At 37.9% G+C, this 27487-nt stretch overlaps 1 protein-coding gene across 1 annotated transcript; it reads left to right on the top strand.

Annotated features, from left to right (window-relative positions):
- The first annotated feature begins 12 nt into the window (after window positions 1-12).
- Window positions 13-26714, top strand: DLAT (dihydrolipoamide S-acetyltransferase). The gene is made up of 14 exons (XM_016205346.2): window positions 13-325; window positions 773-874; window positions 1193-1317; window positions 1483-1633; window positions 4035-4161; window positions 6432-6619; window positions 7652-7805; window positions 13759-13826; window positions 14670-14762; window positions 15339-15446; window positions 17299-17414; window positions 20479-20641; window positions 24143-24279; window positions 24879-26714. Exons 1-14 carry the CDS (start codon window positions 47-49, stop codon window positions 25006-25008), a joined length of 1941 nt encoding a protein of 646 aa, XP_016060832.2. The 5' UTR covers window positions 13-46; the 3' UTR covers window positions 25009-26714.
- The last annotated feature ends 773 nt before the right edge of the window (window positions 26715-27487 follow it).

The raw sequence follows: 27487 nt of genomic DNA, 5'->3' as shown, positions 1-27487 counted from the left end.
ACTCGGGAGACGGCGTTGGTCTGGGGGTGTCGGGGTCGGTGGGACGATGTGGCGCGTTTGTGCGCGACGGGCCCAGAATGCGGCTCCCCGGGCAGGACTCGGGGCTCGGTGGGCCGCCTTGCGGGAGGAGCCGGGAGTGCCGCGCGCGACCCCGCGGGGTAGTCCAGCCCCGGCTCGTTGCCGCAGCGCGACCGCTGGAGATTGTGGAGTCCCGGCAGCCTGCGGCTGGCGCCGGGGCGCGTGGGCCACTCCGCGGAGTCGCTTCCTGCTGCAGCTTTTGGGAACGCCTGGCCGCCGCTGTTACAGCCTCCCCCCGCATCAGAAGGTGAGCCCCAGACCTGCCCTTCGCGGGACCCCGTTGTCCTTCAGAGTCGACTTCTTGGCCTTGGATCTTCCCTCAGAGGCCTCAGGGGTCCTCCGCCCCTATCCCAGTATATGTCACTGACCTTTTCCAACACCCAGCTTTGCTCTAACTTTTGGGCTTCCTTCTCCTGCTCTGCTCCATTGAAAGAGCTCCAAACCTGGGGCTCCGTGAGGGTGTCTGCTGAGGTATGTGCTCCGTTAGACCAGCAGGACCTGGAGCAGGAAGCTTGCCACTGGAGAGAGCCTGGTGGCAGGAACTCCCCTTTATATCCCCATGTGCCCAGTGTCCAGCTTGCGGCGAGACTCAGACTCTTTGCATCAGATTAAATTGAATGGTATGAAACATTAAACCAGACTGAGAATTGAGTAGGCCCTTTAACATTTAGTGTTTCTCGTTTTTCTCCTCCAGGTTCCATTACCCTCCCTCTCCCCCACAATGCAGGCAGGCACCATAGCCCGATGGGAGAAAAAGGAAGGGGAAAAAATCAGTGAGGGCGAACTAATTGCAGAGGTAAGTTGTTTTAAAATTTGGAAATAAGTTAGAAGGGACTGAGTTAGTTAAACTGAGCGTTAACTTTCTGGGTGGATAGTTATTCCTTCTGCTTAAGAAAATTAGATGTTTATCACAACTTAATAGTAGAGAAGCTTGGTTAGATGAGTTGTCAGCAGCCAGGCAAATTGAATTTTTAGCTAAGGTTTTAAGAGTAATTCCTTCTTTCACATCTGTGATAGAGGCTATATCTTCACGTGAACCGTGTAATTCTAAACACAAGCTAATAATCTTCATACTTGGCAGCACAAACCTAAGCTCCTACTTTTGTGTTAAAAGGTTGAAACTGATAAAGCCACTGTGGGATTTGAAAGCATGGAGGAGTGTTACATGGCAAAGATACTTGTTGCTGAAGGCACCAGAGATGTTCCAGTTGGATCAATCATCTGTATCACAGTTGAGAAGTGAGTAGTGCCCTGGTAATTTTTGGAATTTAGGTGATTAGTAGAGTACTTTAACCCAGAATTGAGAAATTAGGAATTAAAGGCTCCTAAGACTCCTTCTGTAGGAGCTAAATCTGCTTTACAACCCCCCCCCCCTTATACTTATGCATTCTTTCTCTTCCTTAGACCTGAGGATGTTGAGGCCTTTAAAAATTATACATTGGATTCGGCAGCACCCACCCCACAAGCAGCCCCAGCACCAACCCCTGCTGCCACTTCTTCGCCACCTACACCTTCTGCTCAGGCTCCTGGTAGTTCATATCCCACTCACATGCAGGTGAGGCTCAGCCTCTGGGTGTTTACTCTAGAAAGTTTATTATTTATTCATTAGCTTTCATAAATGGTTATCACATTCTGGAAACTGACATTAAATATTGCTACCTCTTTGTCATCTGAAAGTAAATAGAAATTTAAACATGAAAATTGATAACTTTTATCCATAGTTGTTATTTCCAGGTGTGCTAACTTGGAGTTACTTTAACCTTTCTCAGCCACAATGTAGTAGCAGGGTAATGCTTGGCATTTTTTATTCAAGACATCATAGATTTTGAGGATGGTTTATACTTATATCTGTTTTCTGTATAAATACTTTTTAATAGGCCTCAAGTGCTGTCTATTGAATGAAAGTCCTCAATTGGTGTTTTCCTTTGACATGTCGTATTCTAAGAGACGGTGAAGTAGTCCAGTGAAGTAGTCCAGTAGTATTAATAAAAGAAAACTGACAGTAAAGAATAGACAGATCATAGCATTGCAACAAAGCTGAAAGCAACAATCAATTGGTTCTTTTAACTAAGTTTCTAAGGAACTAAATCAATTTAGTAGATATTAGGGTAATCCCATATATATTTTGTGTTCCAGATACTGGAAATGGGTGAAAACCAGCTGTCCCTTTTCTAAAGGATTAAGACTAGAACATTTCCTTTGCTTAGTTTATTTGTAGAATTTTTAGGGTAGGAATCTTTTTTTTTTTTTTTTTTGGACATAATGTTCTGCTCTGTGATCTGTTATTAATAGTCACTCATGATGAAGTTTTGCCTGGTGTTCAGTTCACACATTTATTTCACCTTGTTCAGGAAATTCTGTCTCGCTACATAAGTCTTAATTTCTCTCCGTTTTATGTCTGTGGCGTTAATGTGCAAGTGTTAGGATTATGTCTTTAAGGTATTGTATAGAGATTATCAGCTCCACTAATTTTTTTTAGTGAGGGTTTTTTGTTATTAAAATTATTGGGGTAACAATGGTTAATAACATTATATAAATTTCAGGTGTTACAACCTTATACTATAACACCTGTACTCTGTTATATCCTCACTATTTGAAGTCTAGTCTTGTTCTGTCATCTTGTATTTGACTCCCTTTACTTTCTTCAGCCTCTCCCATCCCCCTACCCCTTTGGTAACCACCATTCTGTTGTATCTGTGAGTTTGTTTTTGTTTGTTTCTTTTTGTTTATATCCCACATATGAGCAAAACCATATGGTTCTTGTGCTTTTCTATCTGACTTATTTCACTTAGCACAATGCTCTCAAGATCCGTTCATGTTATCACAAATGGTAGTATTTCATCTTTTTTATGGCTAAATAGTATTCCGTTGTATATATGTACCACATTGTCTTTATTTCAGCTCCACTAATGATAAGAAGTAGATGAAGATGACAAATTCTGAACAAGAAAAACGTTTAAAAATTTTCCAATTAGAATTCTAAGTTTTGTTTTACCTTTTCTCCCACCTTCCTGAGACATCAATTGAAATGATTTTTCTCTCAGCATAATCCTGTTAATTAGTCACAAAGGACTAAAAAGACAGCAAACAAAACCCATAATCAAATAAGCATCCAAATTCAGTGGACACACAGCCTTATAAATAGGAAAGCAATTTTTAATTTAGATCAACCGACCTGGTGTTTAGATTTAATTGAGGTGAAAGTGACTATTGTAAAGAACAGTTCTTTTTTTTTTTAATCCTCACCTAAGGATATGTATTTTGTGGGGTTTTTTATTTTATTTTATTGATTTTTAGAAAGAGAGGAGAGAGAAAAACATCAATGTGAGAGAAACACTGATTGGTTGCCTCCCATACATGCCCCAATTGGGGATCAAACCCACAGCCTAGGTAGGTGCTCTGACCGGGAATTGAACCCTCAGCCTTTTGGTGTACAGGATGATGCTCCAATCAACTGAGCTACCCAGGCAGGGCAAGAACAGTTCTTAATATTAGTTATTTTTATCTTGGAAAGATATCTGGGAAGTTTGGGAGAAATGTGGTTTCCTCTGAGTGAAAAGATAGGTGCTAATACAGAGTACAGCAAAATTTTAATGAAATTGTCTGGACTAAAGATCATTCCGTGAAAATGAAAAATTCTACCTTAAAGTGTTAAAAAAAAAAGTTGAAAAGAGGCCCTTTGCTTAGATATTGAGGAGTTTATTTTGACTGTTAAAAGCTCATTGCTTTTAACTTCGGAGGGTGGTTAGAGTATTACTGATAGGATAAAGCTTGAGATTTGAAGGATATTTCAACTGATGAGACAATGTTGAGCACTAAGCTTTTGCTATTAAGGGGTTATTAGGCAGATGGGGGTTTGGATTGTCATAGTCACTATCACTATAAAACTAAGCTTGCCTGAATGCTATTGTGTCCAAGGCTTTCTAGTATTAAGTAATAATTGTTTGTTTCTACAGGTGGTTCTTCCTGCCCTCTCTCCCACCATGACCATGGGCACAGTTCAGAGATGGGAAAAAAAAGTGGGTGAGAAGCTAAGTGAAGGAGACTTACTGGCAGAGATAGAGACTGACAAGGCCACTATAGGTGAGATTTCTTCAGCTCTTAATGGTTGAGACACTGAGTTTTCCAGTGAGGGAAGAGGATTGCCGTCCTATCCTATAATGAGTGAGTGATAACATGAAACATTTTAATTCTTGGGATTAATTTCCTGAAACAGGATATTTCATAACAAAAGTATGCATCATCAGATTTGTCAGTTTTATACTATGCTTTCATTGAATCAGGAATATGTCAACTTAGAGATTATTTTTAAGCCACAGTTTGCTTTTTAGCGTTGCATTACTGAGAAGCTATGTCAGAACTTTGTTCTCTAAAGTGGGCAAGGGAAAAAAAGAGGAAATAAGAGAAAGTAACTTCCAAGGCAGGAAATACCAAAGAATTTAAGATGACTTTGAGGGAAAACTGAAGCCAGGATTTAGATTGTTTTCATAGTTTGAGAATGACTGACAATATATATACGTTTGTTCAGATACTATATTTGCATATATTTTTTCTATTCATTTTTATGCTCAGAGCAAAACCCACATAGATAATCATATACTTCTGATATTATTTATAGATACTTGTAGATATATTTCTTTCCTGTCCAGTCCCCAAAGATGTGGTGGTGGTTTTCAGACTGTTCTGAAATCATGAAATCATTGGTTTCAAACCCCATGATTCCTTGATGGTATCTTGGAGCACAGGAGGACTCTACTGGGCCCTGTTCCCCTCCCTCACTTCCACCAGGGCAGCTCCTTATCTTTTTGCATATTGTGCTTCCCCCCATAGATTTTATTAGAAGAAAGGATTATATTTGTTAAAAAGAGAGAAACACCAGTATCGACTTTGAATACCAGTGTTGCTTTAGACTCTACAGTGTAGAGGCTGGTATTCTAGAAACTTTAATCACTAGAGAAATATTACCTTGAGTAACTCTTTAAACTCTGTTGTGGCCTTGGAGTCCTTTATTTTCTTTTTAAAAATATCTGTTATTAGATATTATTTCTTAAATGGGAAATGGAAGAATTCCCAAAGCTGTGTTCGTCAGCGAGAGGCACAACACTAAAGAAAGCCAAGATCCAGAAAGCAACAGTTGTCTTCTGCAGTGGCTTTAGTTTTTACTTTGTGACCCTTCATGGGTTTTTTCCCCCTCTCAACTATAAGAGAACATTTATTTATAAAACCATGGAGCTAGAAGAAGTAATTCCTAGAAGAAATGGGCTTAGGAAATAAATTATTTAGGTAAAGGAAGGGCCCTTGGAGTTTGGGAGTGAGGAAGCTAATGGTAATGCGCCTGCGGGGGAGGGAGAGTAAGGGAAAGAGAAACAGAAAGGTGCTGGTGCAGGTGTGCTCCCAGGAGGGAGTGCACTGGGTCCTCAGCCCTAGTGGATTTAAGGGTGGAGATTTTTAGGGGAGGTCTCAGGGGAAGATCTTAATAGAATATTCAGCAGTTTTCCAGGTGTGTCCTTTTTGGGTTGTGGTCTCCACTGGTTGATTGGTTGGCACCAGTGCAGGGGTCTTTATTTAATGCAGCTGGTTCTAAGGTCAGCCTTGGCTGGTTTTGTTGCTTTTCTGGGCCTGGAGCTGAAATACAACTGAGGCCTAGATGATATCTCTAGGGAGGAAAGGTCAGGGGGTACAAACTGATTGACTAGTGATACGCTAGGGGAGGAAAGGCTACCCTGGGACCAAGTTCCCACCCTACAATTGTTGGCAACCCTTCCTGTTTGAGTTCTTTGTAAGAAAAGCAGCAGCTGAATAAAATGTCTATTAATACTGTATTACTTTACATTGAAATATTTGATGTAATACCAATACCAATATAACCTCTTTGAAAAACTCCAAAGATGCTTGTAGTAGGCATGTAATCCCACATCACTGTCAAGCCTAGTAGTTCCCTTTATTTAATACCCATATGGTTCTGATCTGTACCAGTACAACTAATGCCATCTTAGAGCCTTGTGGGTCTGCCTAGGAGCTGCCCTTGGAGATGTTTTTAGGAAAATGTTTAGCACTAACCACTCTCTGTAATCTCATAATTTTATTTAATAGATATTTATTTAGTGTTTACTTTGTACCAGTTACTGTTTCTGTATACTTGAAAAATATTAATTCATTTAATTTTCATTACGTCCTATGAAGTAGGTACTATTATCTCTGTTTTGTAGGTAAAGAGGCTGAGACACAAAAGCTAAATAGCTTGAAAAAGGTTATATAGCTCTTTTGAAGGAGAACATTTTACTTCAAACTGTGCTTCAAATTTGGAGGGGTAGTGGAATCCTCTAAGTTCCATAATAGTCTTTCTTTTTAAGGTTTTGAAGTCCAAGAAGAAGGCTACCTGGCAAAAATCCTGGTCCCAGAAGGCACAAGAGATGTCCCTCTAGGAACACCACTCTGTATCATTGTAGAAAAAGAGGCAGATATACCAGCATTTGCTGACTATAGGCCAAGTGAAGTAACTGATTTAAAACCACAAGCACCGCCACCTACCCCTCCCCCGGTAGGTATGCTTCCAGAACTGAGGGAACTCTTATTTATTCCTTTCTAAATTTAGGGATTAGATTAGATGATATCTTAGAGTCCTTCTAGCTCTACGATTCTATGAATGAGAAAGGAGATAGCCAACATTTGTGGAGACCTGCAGGGGGTGTGGCACTACACCATTCACCTAATGGTCAATAATTTGATCCTTGTAGCTTTCCTTTTTTTCCTGCTGTCTTGAGTCGTGCTGAGAACAAAGCTGAGGTGACATGTTCCTTTTCTGCTTTACATGTTGATATGCATATGGAAGGTAATGCTTTGTTCTCCATTTTCTATAGAATTTATTCTGTAATATTTGTCACTGTCAACCCTCTTGGTAGTCACATTACAGTGGGTCAGGCTTATATTTATAATACATTGGAACTTTGACATAACGTGGCTTAGTATGCATAGAATTTAGTCTGACACTATATACTATGCACTGTATGCTATATACCTGTAATGTGAGCTTGTATGAACGCCAAACTTTGATAAAACTGTAACAAGGCTTCTGCAGATGCCAGAATAATGATGGTGTAGAGTAGGTACATATTTCTGACTTCCATACATTCATGGGGAGCTGACAAATAGTAATTTTGGTTTATTTCTTAAAAGTACTTTCAACATGGAACCTTCCAGCATAATTTATTATTTTGAAATTAGGTTAAAAACGAAAACCATGTTGATGATGTAAGAGAATGAAAATAAAGAAGCAGCAGGAGAGTAAAGTGAAGAAAGGCTGTAAGGATATATATACTGGTCAGTGGCATTAAATTCCATGCCTGTCTGCTATGGAGTAAGATAACTTGACTTTGTTCTATCTTTGACATAAAGTATTGCTATTATTCATAGAGCTATATTATGTTGGTTAAGTAGAGAAACTGCATTATGATCTTTGGAAAAAAGATGAAAGTTACTCAATTGAAATAGCTTTGACTTAAAATGTGAACTGTTGATCTTTCAGACCAATCTTTGCAGTGGTGAATTAACGATTTGTAACTTTTCTATAAAGGTGACCCCTGTTCCTCCAACTCCCCAACCTGTAGCCCCTACACCGTCAGCCACCCGCCCAGCTACTCCTGCTGGACCAAAGGGAAGGTTGTTTGTTAGCCCTCTTGCAAAGAAATTGGCAGCAGAGAAGGGGATTGACCTTACACAAGTAAAAGGTAAGTCTTTCTGTGGAATGGAGTTGTAAAGCTAAACTTTGGTTGAGCTTCTTCCTTAAGACCAGCAAGTACAACTACATATAGTCATCTGGGATGGTGGGGAGAAGACTGAGGGAGGGAATCTCTCATTGCCACCACAGGTTTGGGAAACTTAATTGTGCTTTACTTAGTCTAAGGTTTACCTATATAATTTAGATAGCTTTTGTTTTTGTTTTTTTTATAGCTTTTTTCATTATCTGTGCATGGGAACTGTTTAATTGTTGGTAAAAATGTAATGTACTTAGTCAGCAACGTTGGGTTGTAGGACTTGGTTATATAAGAAGAAGAAACCTCCATTGGTGCTAGGCAGACTGAATGTAGCAATACACAAACACAACATGAAGTTTGGGTCATTAGAAATGATTTAAAATAATAAAAGTCATGTAAAACTGAAGTAAAGCTTCCAAAAGGCAAAGGAAAATGTTTTACTCATCTTTTTCTCCCCAAAGAAAAAGTATAGCTTAGTGTTAAGAGGGATCTGGCTTTATCATTTTCTGTAATATGTTCTTTGGTGAATTACTTAACTTGTATATTTCTTTATATGAATTACTTAATCCATTTGTTTTTACACCTATGAAATTGAGATAATAGTGTACATTAAAACAGATGACATGCTTAGAACAGTATCTAGAATATATAAGTACTCAAAACATACTCATTTTGTTCATATTGTTGTTATTGCCTAGCATTTAAATTAATGTTTTTAAACTAAAATTAAGCTAAAGTTTAATGTAAGATAATTAAGATTTTTGCTGGGAAAAGAGGGAGAAAATACTATTTCTGGAACATGGTTTGATGGCTAGTACTATGTGATAATCATTTAATACCACATTTAACTTGTGTAACACTTTTTGAAGTAAGAATTATTCCCTATTTGTTTGCATAAGAAAATAGACTCTTAAGGGAGCTACCTTTCTGTTAGGTAGTAAAGTTACAATTTGAATCTAGAGTTATTTAATTCTAAAGCCTGAATTCTTTCTGTGCTGCCTTCTGTTTTGATGTTCTGCCTTCTTTAATTACTCGAGAAAATAATAGTTATTTTCCCAGTTACCCAGCTGTGGGCACACAGTGCTGGTTATCATGTTTGCATTCTATTGTTCTGTGGTTAGAAGGCAAGCCAATCTCCAAAGATACAAGAATAAGTTTTCTGGACCTCAGAGGATTCTTATAATATTGGAAGACCTGTTTTTCCACCTTAATGTATATAACTAGTATATTGCCATTCTTTATAGGTGATTAGAGTCAGGGACAACAGTGTAAGTTGGAATAAATTTTAAGAGGAGGAGGGACTGGGTTAATAATTATATCTGAAGAATTTAGACAAGTAAAGAGGGATCATATGTTAGGTATTTAGCAACACTGGCTCCCTTACTAAGGATATAAGTGAAAACATCCCAGTATTGTTATTATGGAGTTAGAATTAGGTGATTCATTTATTATTATTTAAACAAACACTGAGTATTGTCTATGCATCTAACATTTGCTCATAAGACAGGATTTCAATTTCAGGTGGTTATATTACCAACAATAAAGAATTATATGAGTAGAAAGGGAGTATAGCATAGTAGTTAAGAGTGTGGATTCTGGAGCTGGAATGCTTTGGTTTGAACCCCATCTCTGCCATACACTAGCTGTGTGACCTTTTGTGTCTTAGTTTATTTGTTTGTATATGAAAATAATACCTTTCAGGTTGTGAGGATTAAATAAGTTTATAAACGGTATCTGCACATAGAAAGCATATATAGGTATTAGCTATAATAATAATATTGTTATTAAATAAGATGATTTAAATGCTAACAAGGAAACCAGGTGATTTATTAGTGAGTGACAGGGTCAATATATGTGCAGTTATGACTGCTTTTAGACAGGGTGGTTGGGGAAGATCTTTCTGATGAGGTGACATTTGATCTGACCTGGAAGGTGAGGAGTCAGCTATGAGCCAGCCATGTGAAAAATTGAGGAAGGAGTATTTTGGCAGAGAGATCAGTAGTACACAGTCTGAAAGTGGAAAAGATTTGGCATGTTTGAGAACATAAAAGTGACCCATGTTAATGGAGTATATTGAGTAAAGGGTCTAATGGTATGAGATGAAGTTGGAGGAAACACAGGTGAGAAAATAAAGGACTTTACAGCTTATGGTAGAATTTGAATTTTATTTCAAGTACAAGAGGAAGTCACTGAAAGATGAAAACAAACTGACATTTTAAAAGGATCATTTTGGCTGCTCTTTGAAAATGGATTAAATGACAGCCAAGGCACCTGTTAAGATGTCATTTCTGGAACTGATGGTGGTAGCTTAGACTATGGCGGTGAGAGTGGAAATGGAAAGAAATGGGCAGTTTCAAGATACATTTTTTACATAGAATGAGCAGAACTTACTCCAGGATTGGATGGGGACCGGACAACAGTAATTTTAAAAGAAATGTGTGGTGGAAGCCAGTCTGGATAGGTTGAAAAGTAAGAAGTGGAGATAAGATAGCATTGTGGATAAGTCATTCAAGTAGCTTTGCTATGAAGGAAGGCATAGAAATAGAGGTGTAGCTGTGGGAGGACATGGTCTCAAGAGAGGGCTTTTGAAAACAAGTGATAGGAGAACGGGTGTAGTATAGACCCATTTCTCAGCTGTGACACTAATGACGTTTTTGACCAGATAATTCTTTGTTGGGGGGGGGGTGTCCTGTGCATTATAGGATATTCAGCAATGTCCTTAGCTTCTACCCACTACATGTTAGTAGCATCCCCCACTTGTGACAACCATAATATCTTCAGACACTGTCACATGTTGGGGGAAGGCAGAATCACGTCAGTTACGCACCAGTAATAGAAATGGATAAATTGATAATGCAGAAAGGGAGAAAGGACAGAATATTTGACAAGGCTCAAAGTTTTTGAGAATGTAAGAGGTGATGGGATTGGCCTTTGATAGGGATTGGACACCTTTTATTTGTTTTTATAGAAGAGGAGAATATGGTGTGGGATCATAGGTTTGGTGATGGAGGATGAGTAGAGCACCTTTGTGGTTGCTGAAGTGAGGGCATCAGCTGGAGAATGAGTGTGAGGAGGTTTGAGGTTAGAGTGTGTAATGTTCTGAGAGACTGGGAAAGTAAATTCAAGGAAACCATAATTCCAGTGCAGTTTTTTGTGTCTATTTTAGGTTTGTGGTTCTGAATTTATAGTACAGTCAGTCAGCTAGATGTATACTCCCCCTCCCCCCCTCCCGAAACATTAAGCAACTCTGGCATTGAGAAGGCAGACGTTTTGGAGTTTGATCAGGGAGTGATTATAACAGTGACCCATAGAGTGTGAGCTGGGTAAGGAGAAACTGAAGACAAGAGGAGATGATGGATGATGAGAACAGGAATCAGTGGAGTGAAGGTCTTGATGAGGTTGAATACATTTTACAGTAGGGGGAGGGATTTAGAATAAGTGAGCTGAGAGGATCAGTGATTGTGTGGTGTTTTCTGACATCAGATGTGTTTTTTTCCACACCAACAGCTGGGTATTCAACAATTTAGTCCTGTCTTGACACTATCCAGAGTTAGGTCAGACTCCATAGGATTAAAGGCTGAGTCCCATGATACTGCTCCTATGTCAGATGCCAGCTGCAAATCCTGGGACCACCATACTTCTGACCCACTGGCTATAAATCAGGAGTTCCTAAGGCTCCACCCCCACCCCAGGTTCAGTAATGTACTAGAACGATTCACAGAGCTCAGGAAAGCATTTTACTTACTATTACCATTTTATAATGAAAGGTACAACTCAGGAAGAGTCAAATAGAAGAGATGCATAGGACAAGGTATGGGGTGGGGGGGTGCAGAGTTTCCACACCCTCTCTGGGAATACTACCCTCCCAGCACATTGTTGCATTACTCACTAACCTAGAAACTCTCCAAATATTGTTATTCAAGAGTTTTGTGTAGTTTTAATTTATTGGAAAGAGGGAGAGAGACATTGATTTGTTGTTCCACTTAATTTTTGCATTTATGGGTTGCTTTTCCTGTATGTGCCCTGGGTGGGGATTGAACCCACAACCTTGGCATATGGGATGGTGCTCTAACCAACTGAGCTACTCAGCTAGGGCTCAGTTATTTTTATTTTTATAGGGGTTTTAGTAAGAAGGCATGGTTGATTAAATCATCGGCCATTGGTTGCTGGGCTCAATCTCCAGTCCCCTGCCCCTCCCTAGAGGGATAAATTATTTAGCAAATTTGACCAAAATGTAATCATTTGGGGAGAACTTATACATCCTCAACCCTGATGTTCAGAGTTTGATTTGTCTCAAAGCTACCCATATTATGCTTTATATTTTTTTGATGCAAAGCACTTTTACATCACTATCCCATTTTAAAAAATTATTTTTTTCAATTGTAGTTGACATACAACATTATATTAGTTTTTGGTGTTCAGCATAGTGATTAGACATTTATATACCTTACAAAATGATCACCCTGATAAGTCTAGTACCCATCTGACATCATACATAGTTATTACAATATTATTGATGGTATACCCTATGCTGTGCATTACATCCCTAGGACTGTTTTTATAACTGGCAGTTTTATCACTATCCCATTTTATCCTGTGAACAGGAGCTGCTATCATAGTCTCTGTCCTACAGATGAGACTGAAGACCAGATGAGATTAAGTGACTGTAGTTTATCTGTTCAGTTTGTTTGACAACAACTCTGTATTTTTTATCCAACCTTGTATTCTTCCCTTTACCATATTGCTTTATGATGGCCTGTTGTGCCTTCTTGGGGAGATAGGCAAAAGAATTTAACTCCTAACAGTTGGGAAATTCTTGTGGGTGGCTGAAGGTTAGCATAGGCAAGGTGGTACTGCAGCTTTCCTCCTTTGGAGGGGTTGCAGTGTCCAGATCACCTTGGTTGTAAGGGGAGGTTATGGTTTCTGTCTTTTATAAAGGAGGGGAATCTAATAGGGGTACTGCTACCTCTGTTCTAGAGCTCCCGGTGAGGATAAACACAATCCTAGCCAACTCAATTTTCATAATGAAGGAAAGGAGTTGGGACGAACTTCATACAACGAGAATCCTTTTAAAAGTCTGCCTTGGGGGAAGATGAATCAATTTGACCAATTTTTTTCTAGAAGTGGGCCAGTGTAAAAGGTATTTTAATAACTAAATTCTGAATCTCCTTAGAATTAAGGTTCAGGATTATCTACTACTTGGGTCTGAACCTAAAGAGGTTCTGAATGGGAGGAGGAAGGAAATTGAAAATAAAGTTAAGCTCTATTAAGAGAACTTAGATCTTTCCTCATGTGTGACATTACACCTATTTCCTTCAGAGTCTGCAGCACAGGCCAGTTTAGAGCCTGGGCTATGGTGAGAATGCTGTGAAAACTGGAGCCCACATAGCGAACGAATGGTCCAAAGATCAGATCACTGTGACTTAGAGTTATTCTACTGCCTTATTTACCTGAAACAGTTTTTACCATAACTGCTGACTCTGTACAAAGGAAGTTCTTTATGATCACGTTAATCTAGAACCGAAATGAGATTGATTTCAGGGTTCAGAAAGGGTTTTCTTCAGCTAAGCAGGAGGAGGCACCTAGACTTCCCTTTGGAGGTATAAATTGTACTCAGCATTACCCTTATGATGATATTTCCCGATTTGAAAGTAAAGAAAAAGTAAAGTACAACTTAATAGAGGAATACTTGCTATAGTTAAAAAGAAAATAACCACTGCAGATCAGACGAGCACTCTGAATTAAAATTAATAATTGACAAAAGCTGGTATTTTTAGGGAGAACGTTAGGAGCAGGATTAAGGCTGTGATGCCTTCAGTCTTTGGTTGAGAACCCTCAGGAACTTGCACTCAGAATCACAGTGTTGGGCTTCTTGAAGAACCAGCAGTTCCCCAAGGAGTGATTGATATTTATGTATCTCTTCCAGGGACAGGACCAGAAGGCAGAATCATCAAGAAGGACATCGATTCTTTTGTGCCTACTAAAGCTGCTCCTGTGAGTTATACATTGGCTTTATTTTTTCTAATTTGTCCCTTGCAAAGTGCTTTGTTCAGCCTATTAGACCCTTTCATACATTATTTATGAATGAAATAGCTTACCCAGAACTGTGTTTTCTTTTCTCTAAGGTCACTGCTAGCAGTATATGGGTATGAATGTGATGTCATTCATCTACAAAAGCAAAGATGAGACACTACATTGACATGCATTCCAAATTGGGTTTTTTTGAATAGTGATACTAAGTTTTTTCTAACACATCCTCTTTTTTTCATTCAGGCCGTATTTTTAAAAGCATGCTTGCAAATTGGTTAATTAGGGTTTTGAGTTTTATGTGGTTAATTCCCACAGGGATTAAATTCACACAGCCAATTTCTGTTTAATTGGTTAAGGTGCTAAGATAGTCAGCTAAAGTAAGGAAAATGATTTAGTTACTTAGATGTTTGCTTTAAAATGAAAGATTTATTACTGTTTTTTTCCCCCAGGAAAATGACTTACCTTGTTTATATTTCTTACTTAGTTCTTTCAATTTAAGAATGTTTTGATTGCTTTCCTTGAAGATAACTTTGCAAAAACAAAATTATTCTGACATTAAACTAATCATTAAACATACTCTGGTTGAAAGAACAGTGACACTTAAAACATAATTACGGAATTCTAAGTATAAAAATTAAAAACAAAACTCTTAAGCACATCCAAATCTGAGTCCCTTTTCTCCCTTGGGATTGAAATAGCTATTCTTTAATTTTTATTTTGTCATCTGTACAAGAGTCACTAGTAACTTCCCAATTGCTTATGCTAGGTTTAGCCATAGTTACTAAGAGCTTTTTAACTTTCCCACAGGCTCCAGCAGCTGCTGTGCCGCCCCCAGGTCCAGGAGTGGCACCAGTTCCTACAGGTGTCTTCACAGATATCCCAATCAGCAACATTCGTCGGGTAAGAGTATTATGATAAATATGGACCTAAAGCTGGTGGGGGCACCTTTATTGCATCCATAGTTTGAAACAGAGACTTTTTTAGTTGGCAGTCTTAGATGATTGGTTTAAGAGATGTTTGGTTTGGCCAGTTACATGCTTGGGATAAACAAACACTGCACTCTGATTAAATACTGTTAGAAGGGGCTCAGGTATGGTGCAATCCTCCATCTTCCAAATCTAATCGTGCTTTTGAGGTAAACATCGCCAGGGAGCAGGATAAAGAGGCAAACAGAACCTTGAATTAGGTAAAGTATCTTCTCAAATCAAGATAATTGACTTTTTGCCTGGCCGGGCATGGCTCAGCGGTTGAGCATTGACCTAGGATCCAGAAGATGGCATTTCGATTCCTGGTCAGGGCACATTCCCAGGTTGTGGGCTCGATCCCCAATCGTGTGTGCAGGAGGCAACTGATCAATGACGACTCATCGTTGATGATTCTCTCTCTCTCCCTTCTTCTCTCTGAAATTAATAAAGATATATATATTTTTTAAAAAATGAAAAAAAGATAATTGACTTTTGATGTCTTTGGTTTCAGGTTATTGCGCAGCGGTTGATGCAGTCTAAGCAAACCATACCTCATTATTACCTTTCTATCGATGTCAATATGGGAGAAGTTTTGTTGGTACGGAAAGAACTTAATAAGGTAAAAGGTCTGGAAATTCCAACTATAAGTTCTAAAAATCTTGTTTTCCCCCCACTAAACATTGGCATTTTTGCCCATTTTTTTTGTAACAGTATGCCAGTTGATGATGGAAAATGGTTGTCACCTTAATTTTAACTTGCAAAAAGTGTCTTGGAGAATTTTTGTTTTTCTAACCCTTGATTAAAACCTGTCATTTAAAGTTGGCTTTGCCATGGATCCATTTTAGCTAACAGACTCACTATGGTTCTGTGAGACTACTGAGTCCTTTGATAGGTAAGATACAGTGTGTTTATTTTGTGTTTATAGTTAAGTACCAAACACTTACATAGTGTTTAGCATAAGGCACTTTGGGGAACACAGCATAAGGCATAGTTCTCCATGAGTATAATCTAATTAAGGAGATAATGCATGTGAAAAAAGGAGGCAATTTTTATTAAAGTAAAAATACTCATTTGTAGGTCAGGCTCTTAATGTCCCTTGTCTGCTAGATTACATTAAGTGTTACAGGAGTTCAGAGAATGGAGAGAACAGTGAAAGCAGTTGGGGAATTTAGAATGGTGTAGGAAAAACTGGTTGAACCGTGGAGAATAGGAAGCATTTGGATTGGTAAAAAAGTTGAATAAAGCTCATCCTATGATGGTGTATTATAAGGGCAAAGTACTTTCAAAAAGGGAAATAAGCCCTGGCTCAGGTAGCTCAGTTGGTTATAGAGTGTCCTGATTACGCCAAGGTTGTAGGTTTGATCCTGGGTTAGGGTACATACAAGTCTTTCACCACTGAAGTATGAGGATGATTATAGAGTTTTTATAGATCTGTTTTATCATCTGGAAATGACCTTCTGTTTCTAGTTGAATGTTTTTATCATGAAGGGGTATTGAATTTTGTCAAATGCTTTTCTGTGTCTCTTGGTCTTGTGGTTTTGTCTTATATTCTATTAAGACATTATTACATTACTTGATTTTTAGATGTTATTGCAACCTTGCATTCATGGGACAAATCCAATTTTGTCATGGTGAATAATACTTTTTATATATTGCTAGAATTTTTTTTTGAGGAGTTTTGTATCTATAGAAGAGATATTTATTGATCTGTAGGTTTTTTATTTTAAAAAATTTTTTAATTGTGATATCTTGGTCTGCTTTTGGTACCAGCTAATACTGGCCTCATGGAATGAGTGGGGAACTCTTCCTTCCTCTTCTGTATTTTTTGGAGAAGTTTGTAAAGAACTGATATTAATTCTTTATAAATGTTTGGTATAATTCACCAGTGAAGCTACCTAGGTCTGGGCTTTTCTGTGTGGGTAGTTTTTTAATTACCACTTGACTTTCTTTAGTAATTATATCTCTATTCAGAGGTTCTCTTCCTTTTTTATTTCATTTTGGTAGTTTGTGTATATTTCTAGGAATTTGTTCATTTCATCTAGGCTATCTAATTTGTTGGCATATGGTTGTTCATAATAGTACCTATAATCCTTTTTATTTCTGTAAGGTGGGTGGTAATGTCCCCTACTTCATTTCAGGTTTTAGGAATTTGAATCTTTTTCTTTGTCATCCTACGTAAACATTTGTTGTTCTATTGATTTTTCAAAGAACCAATGTTTGGTTTTGAGATAAGTGAAAATGAAGACACAGCATTCCATAACTTACGGGATGCAGCTAAAGCAGTGCTTAGCAATAAATATATAGGTGTTTACACCTGCATTGAAAAGACAGAAGAACCAACTTTTGGTGTCATTTCATCCCTTTTACTGTAGGACATTCGTGTGTCCCTCCTGTCCCCTTTCTCAAAATTATATAGTTTCAGTATTTGGGAAGAGAATTTAAGAAACTATAATGGTTTCTTGTCTTTGCAGATGTTAGAAGGGAAAAGCAAAATTTCTGTCAATGACTTCCTCATAAAAGCTTCAGCTTTGGCCTGTTTAAAAGTTCCTGAGGCAAATTCTTCTTGGCTGGACACAGTTATAAGACAGTAAGTATAACACTGCTGGGGAAGGTGTACATCCGTCAGCAGTTTTCTTGTGTTACCTAATGCGTAACTAGGAGTATAGGGTAAGAAGAAATGGAATACAGAGGGGCAGTGACTACCATAGGCAAACAGTTTGAAAACAGCATAGAACTATTAATGAGACAGTGCTGAGTTTACTTTAGTAAAGACTACAGATTCTTTGTGTGAGCTCAGCAAAAGGAGATAAGTGTATAGATATGTACAGTTAAGTTGATACTGACTTTTACAGAGCAAGGTTGATACGGTTTTTGTACACTAGTTCTGAACTTTAGAGGGGGGCGCAGTTTGAAAACAAACTATTAATATTATGGTGATGTGCCAATAGCATGGTGGCTCAGTGTCTTTCACATACTGTCTTATTTAATCCTGTCACCACTTATGAGTGAGTTAGGTGCTTCACTCCCATTTTCTAGACAAAGAAACTGAGGCTCAGGGAATTAAATAGCTTTCCCTGAGTTAATATGTTAATAGCAGAACTGTGATTGGAACCAGGATTTCTACTTCTAAGCCTAGGCTTTTTCTAATATGTAGGCTTTTTAATATTATTATTAATTTAATTTTTATTAAAATAATAGTATATATGTTAAAATATTGTTGCATGGCTTACAGTGACCTGCCTAGCCTTTATTATGAAGTCTACTCCCAAGAGGCAAACACAACTTTCAAACTATTATTTTTTCTGGCATTTACCTTTATATTTCTAAATAACTTTTTTCTGTTGCCTTTTATGGATTTTTTTCAGTACTTTTACTTTGTTGAATGACTTCCTATTAAAAAAGATTAAGATTTAGCGTTACTGTACTCTCCCTAAAAACACCCACCCATCATCCTATATAGCACAAATTTTGGATCAGTACTCAGTGTTAATACTTTTATGCTTATGAATATATTGTTTATGACTAAGACATGTAGTATGTCATAAATACTAACCTAACTGCTTTTAATGATTGCCTAAGAGAGGGTTAGTTTTCTGTGTACTCATCATGAATTCTTTCTGAAACTCTCCAAAAGAACTTTAAACCATTTCTTAGTCGCAAACATATCAGGTAATCTACTGATTCTAACTTTTTCCTTGGTCACAACCCTCTGGAGAACATCTGAGGGTTTTACTATTCCTATACACTATTCTAGTTTCCTGGGGCTACCATTACAAATTAACACCAAATTGGTGGCTTAAAACAAAAATTTATTTTCTGAGTTCTGAAGACCAGAAGTCTGAAATCAAGGAGTTGGCAGGGGTCTACTTCTTCCACAGGCTTTAAGGGAGAATCTGTTCTTGCTTTTTCCAGTTCTGGTGGCTCCAGGCATTCCTTGGCTTGTGGCTGCATAACTCTTACCTCTGGCTCCATCTTCATGTGGTCTTCTCTGTGTCTTCTGTCTCTTACAAGGACAGTTGGCATTGGATTTAGGGCCCACCCAGATAATCCAGGATGATATGATCTCAAGATCCTAATTATACCTGCAATGACCTTTTTACTAAATAGGTCACATTGGTAGATTCCAGGGTCAAGACACAGACGTATCTTTGAGAGGGCTATTATGAACATATGTGTACAATTTGTGTTGACATGTTTTCATTTCTCTTTGGTAGATTCCTTGGAGTGGAATTGTTGGGTCATAGGGTAAATATATATGTAACCGTTAGAGAATATCTGAAGGAAACACTACTTAGATCAAAGAATTGAGGTTGCAGGGCAGTTTCCTTGGTATTGTTTATTAATTCTTACCAAATACCATTCATTCATTTGTTCATACAGCTATTCAATAAATATTTATTGAACATGAACTGTTTGCTAGATTTAGTTGTAAACAAGATAGGAAATACCATCCCTACTGTCTTAGAAGATTATAAACAAATAATATTGTAATAACAGTATAAATTAAGAAAGCAAACTAAGAAAGTGGTATTTGCTGTGTGATATCTTGGACAGAGCCCAGCTGTGGTAGCTTCCAAAGGTCACAAACTGTATTATTAGAGCGGGTCCCTTTGTTTGCAGATGGTGAAAGTCCACTACCTCTGGCCAGCTTGAGCACTTTGAAGGATTTGGGACCCTTAATCTTCTAAAGTTTGTGCCTAGAAAGAGCTGGAATTTTCCTTTATGTGAAGTTTTATCTTTTCTCGATGCCCAAGGATACTGCGGATATAATTCCGGAGTTAGGGAACTTAGTGGGGGAATCATTCTTTTCCACTCACCTGTAATTGAAACTTAGTGTTTCCTTCTGTTAAAAATGTAGAAAACAAATTAATGAGCTATTGATAGTACCTGTGCTGGTGACCAGTAAAAATCGGTTATTTTTATGTCACATTGTAGTTGTTGCAGGTGTCTTGAAATATTGTTTTGCTTATCACTGCTTTAAAATTATAGCCATTATTAGACCTTCTGCAAGATCTTAATGAGTTAATATAATAGCACATATATCACATTCTGTTTTTTGAATAATTAGATAACTAAATTTCAATATAGTTGTTTTATGGGGACTTATTTTACTTTCTGTGTTAAAAAAATATCTATTCTGAAATGAGGCCCAAATGCAAAGGCGCTCATGGCATGAAAAAGATTGGAATCTTATGTCTTGGGGCACTACCACCCTATATCTTGAACACTTCTGTTTCTCCCACAATGCAGTTGTTTCCCTTACTCTTTCTTTCATCTACTCCAGCTCTGCTTGCAGACTCAACTCCAGCCAATCCACTTCATCTCAGAATCCAAGGAGTTCTTTTTGTTTAATTCTTACCAAATGCTGAGCCGCCTTGTCCACCTACACCCATGTGTTAGTTTAGGCAGATGGGAAAGTTAGACAGTGCATGTGAAACCAACCTACTGACATATTTATCATTCATTTTTTAAAAGTACAAGTCAAGGGTGGGTGGGGGGTACAGCAGAATGTAAAAACCAGGAAAGATATCACTCTGGCTGAACACTAGCATAAACTAAAGTAAATACCAATATTCTTGCTTAACCTGACACATAAGCTCTTAATAAACTGTTGATAATCATTGAGATTTTTCTTTTTTCTTTTTAAATAGAAATCATGTTGTTGATATCAGTGTTGCAGTCAGTACTCCTGCAGGACTCATCACACCTATTGTATTTAATGCTCATATAAAGGGACTGGAAACCATTGCTAATGATGTTGCTTCTTTAGCAGCCAAAGCACGAGAGGGTAAACTACAGCCACATGAGTTCCAGGTAAAGTATTATTTATTTACCTTCTGAGTGTTAGAATTATGTTATTTTTAAGGTCAGCATTATATTTTTATTGCATTTTCCACCTTTTTATTCTGCCTTGTATTCTCACTGACACAAGGTCCTGAAAATAAAGAAAAATTGAGTAACCTGTCAAAGGCTGAAAACAATACACTTTCCAACTAGTGTACAAAATCCACACAACTGACTTTTGTTCATACTGTAATGATTGTATATTTTAACTAGAGAGTATTTCATTCAGGCCTTTCTTTTTTTTCCCTTTTGGCTTTAATGTTGTTATAATTAACAAAGAGGAATTGTATGTATTTAAGGTACACAGATCGAAGTTTTGATATATACATACATTCTGAAGTGATCACCACAATCAAGCTAATTAATATGTCTGTCACTTCATATACTTCCACTTTCTTTTTTTTTTTATTATTATTTATTTACTTAAATTTATCTTTATTGTTGAAAGTATTACAGATATCCCCCTTTTTTTTCCCCGTTGATCTCCTCCGCCCGCCCCCCCCCCCCCCCGAGCCTTCACGACACTATTGTCTGTGTCCATGGGTTAAGCATATATACATATAAGTTCTTTGATTAATCTCTCTCTACCCGCTCTCCCACTCCCCCACCCCCGCCTTCCCGCTGAGATTCATCAGTCTGCTCCATGCTTCTATGTCTCTGGATCTATTTTGTTCCTCAGTTTGTTTTGTTTATTAGATTCCACATATGGGTGAGATCATGTAAAACTGAATCAGGAAGAATCAGAAAACCTGAATAGGCCAATAGCAACTGATGAAGTCGAAGCAGCAATAAAAAACTCCCAGCAAACAAAAGCCCTGGTCCAGATGGCTTCACAGGAGAGCTTTCTAATTCTTTAAGTTGTAGGGTTAGATAGTTTACTAAAAATTTTTCTTGCTTTTTGAGGTAGGCCTGCAGTGCTATGAACTTCCCTCTTAGGACTGCTTTCTCTGTGTCCCATAGATTTTCTGTTGTTATGTGTTCATTTTCATTTGTTTCCAGGAAGTTTTTGATTTTTTTCTTGATCTCATTGGTAACTCATTCATTGTTTAAATAACATGCTATTTAGCCTCCATGTGCTTGAATGTTTTTGAGTGTTTTTACTGTAGTTGATTTCTAATTTCATGCCCTTGTGATCTGATATGATTTCAATCTTCTTGAACTTGTAGAGACTTGTTTTGTGTCCTAACATGTGGTCTATCTTTGAGCATGACCCATGTGCACTTGAGAGGAATATATATTCTGCAGCTTTGGGGTGAAATGTTCTGTAAATGTCATTTAGATCCAATCCATCTGATCTAGTGTGCCATTTAGAGTCACTGTGTCTGTGTTGACTTTTTGTCTGGAAGATATATCCAGTGAAGTCAATGGGGTGTTAAAGTCCCTGACTATGACTGTATTTCTGTTGATCTCTCCCTTAAAGTCCTTAAAGTTATTATTGATAGGTCCTTATTTATTGTCATTTTAATTCTTTGTGCCTATATTTCTCTATTTTTTCTTATTACAGCAGTCCCTTTAACACTTCCTGCAGTGCTACCTTGCTGGTGATAAACTCCTTTAGCCTTTTTTTATCTGGGAAGCTCCTTATTTCACCTTTTATTTTGAGTGATAGCCTTGCTGGATAGAGTAATCTTGGTTTCAGATCTTTGTTTTGTATTACCACAAATACTTCATGCCATTCCCTTCTGGCCTATAGAGTTTCTGATGAGAAGTCAGCTGACAGCCTTATGGGAACTGCTTTTTAGGTAACAGATTGCTTTTCTCTTGCTGCCTTTAATATTCTCTCTTTGTCTTGGACTTTTGGCGTTTTAATTATGATGTGTCTGGGCATGGGCCTCTTTGGATTCTTCTTGCTTGGGACTCTCTGTGCCTCCTGAACTTGTGTGACTTTTTCTTTGACTAGGTTAGGGAAGTTTCTGCCATTACTTCTTCAAACAGGTTCTCTAACCTTTGCTTACATTCAACCTCTTCTGGCACTCCTATGATGTGACTATTTTGTTTCATGTCCCACAGCTGCCTTAGACTGTCCTCCTGTTTTTTAATTTTTTTTCTTTTTGGATCTCTGGTTGAGTGAATTTTTTCTACTCTGTCTTCTAATTCACTGATCCAATCCTACAGCTTCCTCTACTCTGCCGTTTATTCCTTCCAGTGTATTCTTTATTTCTACTGTCATTCTTAATTTCCTTCATAGTTTCCATATATTTTTTCATGCTGTTGAGCATCCTTACAATCAGTATTCTGAACTCTGTGTCCGATAGATTGCTTATCTCCATTTCACTTAGCTCTTCATCTGGAGACGTCTCTTGTTCTTTCATTTGGGGCTTGTTTTTTTGTCTCCCCATTTTGGCTGCCTATTCGGGTTTGTTTCTATGTATTAGGTAGACCTGCTAGGACTCTCACTCTTGTTGGAGGGTCTTTGGTACAGGCCAGTGTCAGACATTGTTTGTGACTGGCCTTGAGTACCCTGTTTGGAGCTATCAGCAACAACCCATGACTTGAAGTACCCTTTGTTGGGGCTGGGTGCGTTTGGACAGGATCATGATGCACATCAAAGTCTGCTTTTCCAAGGCCGGGGCCCAGAAGAAGATTAGGCAAAGACTCAAAGCCCTCTGTCTGCAGGCTGATTAATCTGATTCTCTTAATGAGCCTCAGGCTGTAGAAACTGCAAGGGGTAGGGAGAGAAGTTTTCCAGCAGGGTGGGGCAATTGCTTCCTCCTCAGGCAAAAGCTGCTTGGAAGGTAAATGTCTGCCTCTGCAGTATGGGTGAATGACTCGGCACAGGAATCCAGAGGGGTGCCCTCTGAGCTCTATCTCCAGAGCCCACAATCCTAGATTCTCCTCACACAGCTCCGGTCCACTCTGCCCTCCCTCTGCTAGAGCCAAAGGTGAGTGGCTGCACACAAAACTGTGCATTGGCTCTTTAAGAGGGTGTCTGCATTCCCAACCGTCTTTCCCTGGCTGACAGAAACCCTGCTGTTTTTCACAGCCAGATGTTATGTGGGCACCTTTCTCAGTTCTGGTGCTCTTGGCTGGGAAGCCCAGCCTGAGGTTTAGGCCCCAGAGTCCTCAGTGGGAACCCCTGACAGCTGAGCTCTCCCTCTGGACCTTCAGCTGCTGCCTGTGGGAGCCTAGCCAGCCCTATCATGTCCGCACGTCCTACCATTCTCTATGTGGTCTCCACTTTTCCTCCTTGGTTATGAGGGTGTTCTCTAGCTCGTCTTTAGTTGCAGTTGATTATTCAGGGTGGTTTTTCTATATTTTAGTTCTAATTCCAGTTTGGTCCTGGGAGAGTGTCAGTGTAGCTTTCACTTAGTCTGCCGCCATCTTTAATTTCTCACATTCTTTTTATTTCATGGTAATTTAGAGGCTTTTCTTAAAAGATTATCTTAAGGTCTTTTTACAAAATGTCATTTTTTTCTGATTTATGTTGTCAGGCAGTTAACATGATATAATTTTAATTTTTTTCCCCTCTAGGGTGGCACTTTTACGATCTCCAATTTAGGAATGTTTGGAATTAAGAACTTCTCTGCTATTATTAACCCACCTCAGGCATGTATTTTGGCCATTGGGTCTTCGGAAGATAGACTGGTTCCAGCAGATAATGAAAAAGGGTAAGTGCCAAAATGCAGAGGGAGCTGTAAATTCATTTTCATTACATTATATCTGTGTTCGAGTCTCAGTTTTAGAATTATTGGCATGGCATATTGGAACTTTAGGTAGAGTCAGACATAAGTGTAGAATGAAGTTTCTCAGGGCAGCAAGTCGTCTTATTTTGCTAAATGCAGATAATCTGCTTTGAGATGGGAAGCCTTATTTACTCTACGTAAATAAGGGGTCACCATGCTTTTTTCTTAAAGAGGCAGGTAGTAAATATTTTAAGTTTTGTTTTCATATGGTCTTTGTTGCAAATACTCTGCGACTGTAGTGTGAAAGCAATCATAGGTACTATGTAAATTAATTTCAGTAAACCTGTATTTGGTGGCATTTGGCCTGTGGGCTTTTAGTTTGCCTATCCATGCTCCAGATGGCTGTTTGGTCTGTTTCTTCAGGCTATTAATTTGGTCTGGAAGTATACAGGACATGAAGAATAGGTAGAAAATAATGTTACCAAGTTGGGACTGTAAGGTCGGAGTTGGCATTTGGGCTGGTTACTGGCTACAATCCAGTGTTTGCTTTTAGAATACCTAATAATGTTTTTATCTTTTTCTAGATTTGATGTGGCTAGCATGATGTCTGTTACACTCAGTTGTGATCATCGGGTTGTGGATGGAGCAGTTGGAGCCCAGTGGCTTGCTGAGTTTAGAAAGTACCTTGAAAAACCTATCACCATGTTGTTATAATTAACCCAAGAATTTCTACTCTCCTAGGTCACATTGGTTCATTCTTATCAAGATACAAATATGTTATTAAACAGGCGTTTCTTTTTATTTTAAAGCTAACCAGTTATTTTTTAGTCTGTCCAGTTAAGTTATTTGTAATGGTCATTGCTGAATTTTTTAAAATGCCAGTTATACCCAAATATTGTGCACATTTAGTAAATACCAGATTTTAAGCTGTGTATACCTAGGCAAGGGACATGTGGCATAGCCCTTTGGTGAGAAGTACTTCCACTGGGAAATATAAGGTAGAATTGTGGTTCCCTATTGAGTCAGGTATATAAAAGTAACCTGGATGAAACCTTGAGATTTTGAAATTTAATTGCCTTAAATGTTTTCCTTATATTTGAGGAAAAGAGAAGTCAGGAAAATTTGTTCTCTTGGAGAAAAGGTTTGAATCGAAGCTTGATGTTGGAATTTAACCCTAATTAAAATTTTTCTCTTACATGATCTTGGTTTTATTATGGATGGGAAGAGTAGAGAACTTCAAGGAAAATAAGTGAAATTTTTAAAAGTCAACATTTTCTTAGATTTCTTCAGCCACTGTTCTTTGTTTATTTTTCTATGAATCCCATAATGGTTGTTTCCCCTTCCTGAAATGATAAAGAATATAAGCTAGCTGCTTGGCATAAATGAGAACTTGTGTGGGTATTTAAACAACTTAAATGTATAATTCTGAGCAGAGTTCTACAGTTACCTCCAAATAAAAGAATATGCTTATAGAATTTAACAGAGAAGTTGTAAAAGTAGAATTTTCCCTCCAGTATCAACTGGTAGTTACTTGCAAATGAACTTAATTACCAGAATTTACTCAAATAACTTTGTAAAACTGTATCTAGTAACAATGGAATAAGTGTACATATGTAAAGTATGGTTTCTAGCAAGATATGTGCCAAAGTGCATATGTATATCAACAAGTTTGATATGAAAACGAGGGGGAGAGAGACATTGGTGAACAGTTTAGAATATTAAAAGATGATGACCAAAGCAAAATGGTCATTTCTACTTGGATAAAGTAAAAACTGTTAAATATGTATCAAAAAAGTGTCCTGTGTTTTCCCACCCCATTGTAGACTCATGTAAAATAAGAAAGCCCTAAAATCCTACTGGAGAGAAAAAATTATTTAGATTGCATACTACCTTATCAGCCTAAATGTTTTTTTCCAGTTTGCTTTTCTTTTGCTGAGCAGGGGCAGGGAAGGGGGGAGGGGTGATGAATTGGGAACATTATCACAATTCTAGGCTTTCTATTGAATTGATGTGCTGTAATAAATATTTGAAATTGTTTGACTATTCAAAATTAATCTGACAAGTGCTTCCTTGTATGTAATATGTGGAGCTATCCCCTGAACTTTAGGTCTTTTATTGTTGAATCTATTTCTAAATGTTCATTATTACGTGGTGCACAAGTGACACTCCATATATTCCACAAATACTTCCCTTGTACTGTTATGAAAACAATACAATAATTGGTCATTATAGCTTGAACTGAAGATTATGCAGAAGGAACAAACTTCTCACAAGGGACCATCATCAGTATGAGCCACATCTGGTTCAAACACATGAAACTTCAGAGATAATTCATTCTTTGCTACTGTTCATGGCTCTTTTGTTCCCTTGAAAGAAAAATAAAAAGTTGCCTTTTAATAAAAATTGTTCTGAGTTAAAAATTAGTCTGGCCTGAAATCTAAATCTGGATTCAGTCTATTTATCTTTCCAAAATTGAAAGAGTAAAAGTTAGAAATAGTGGTTTGGTTCGTATTAGATTGTTTTAAAGTGAAACTGTGTTTTCAGTGTGTTTAGTTTTTGACCTGTTGGTAATTAATTCTCACATTAAATGATAAGTGCAGGGACAGCTATGTATGTATAAGCTCTTAATACAGATGCATTTGATTTTATATAATTGCTAAAATTAGGACTGAATTTGGAAGGATATAATCTAATACTTTAAGCTCAAGGAGTTAATAAAGTCCTCTTGTTGGGATGTTGCACATAGCAAGATGAAATTGTGGTCTAGCTGTCAGATATTTTACTCCAGTCCTGAGGTTTGTGAATGTAGTTGTGGTATCTCAAGGCATGGTCTACAAGAGGGGTTATAGGAATGTGTTGCAAGGAATACTCATCACCTAGTAATGCAGAAGCCCTGGAATACATGGGAAATAATCACTACTGATAACTGATCTAAAATCAAGTTTATAGAAAAATCTGGTCTCTACCCAAGGACAATTAATGTCTATCTCGAATAATTTCCAGGTTTGAGGAAAAAACATCTTGGTAAGATTCAAATTTAAACTCCACAGTCCATTATTAGTTAATGCTCTCCCTGGACAAAGTTTTGTTTTTTGTGGGGACGAGGAGGTGGAAATGTTTTCATCAATATAAAATTCATTGAAATAAAAGTGAAAATATTTTGGGATAGCTAGGATATTTAACATTTAAACAT

This window comes from Miniopterus natalensis, chromosome 11 (genome assembly GCF_054644295.1).
Source record: "Miniopterus natalensis isolate mMinNat1 chromosome 11, mMinNat1.hap1, whole genome shotgun sequence".
In the NCBI taxonomy this organism is placed as follows: domain Eukaryota; kingdom Metazoa; phylum Chordata; class Mammalia; order Chiroptera; family Miniopteridae; genus Miniopterus; species Miniopterus natalensis.
This window is presented reverse-complemented; position numbering and strand designations above follow the sequence as displayed.

Bases quoted from the DNA above. Each gene is read 5' to 3' on its own strand.
- DLAT (XM_016205346.2), top strand. From the start codon at position 47: ATGTGGCGCGTTTGTGCGCGACGGGCCCAGAATGCGGCTCCCCGGGCA. The intron at 875-1,192 runs GTAAGTTGTTTT...TTGTGTTAAAAG, and splicing joins AGGGCGAACTAATTGCAGAG to GTTGAAACTGATAAAGCCAC. The intron at 17,415-20,478 runs GTAAGTATAACA...CTTTTTAAATAG, and splicing joins CTGGACACAGTTATAAGACA to AAATCATGTTGTTGATATCA.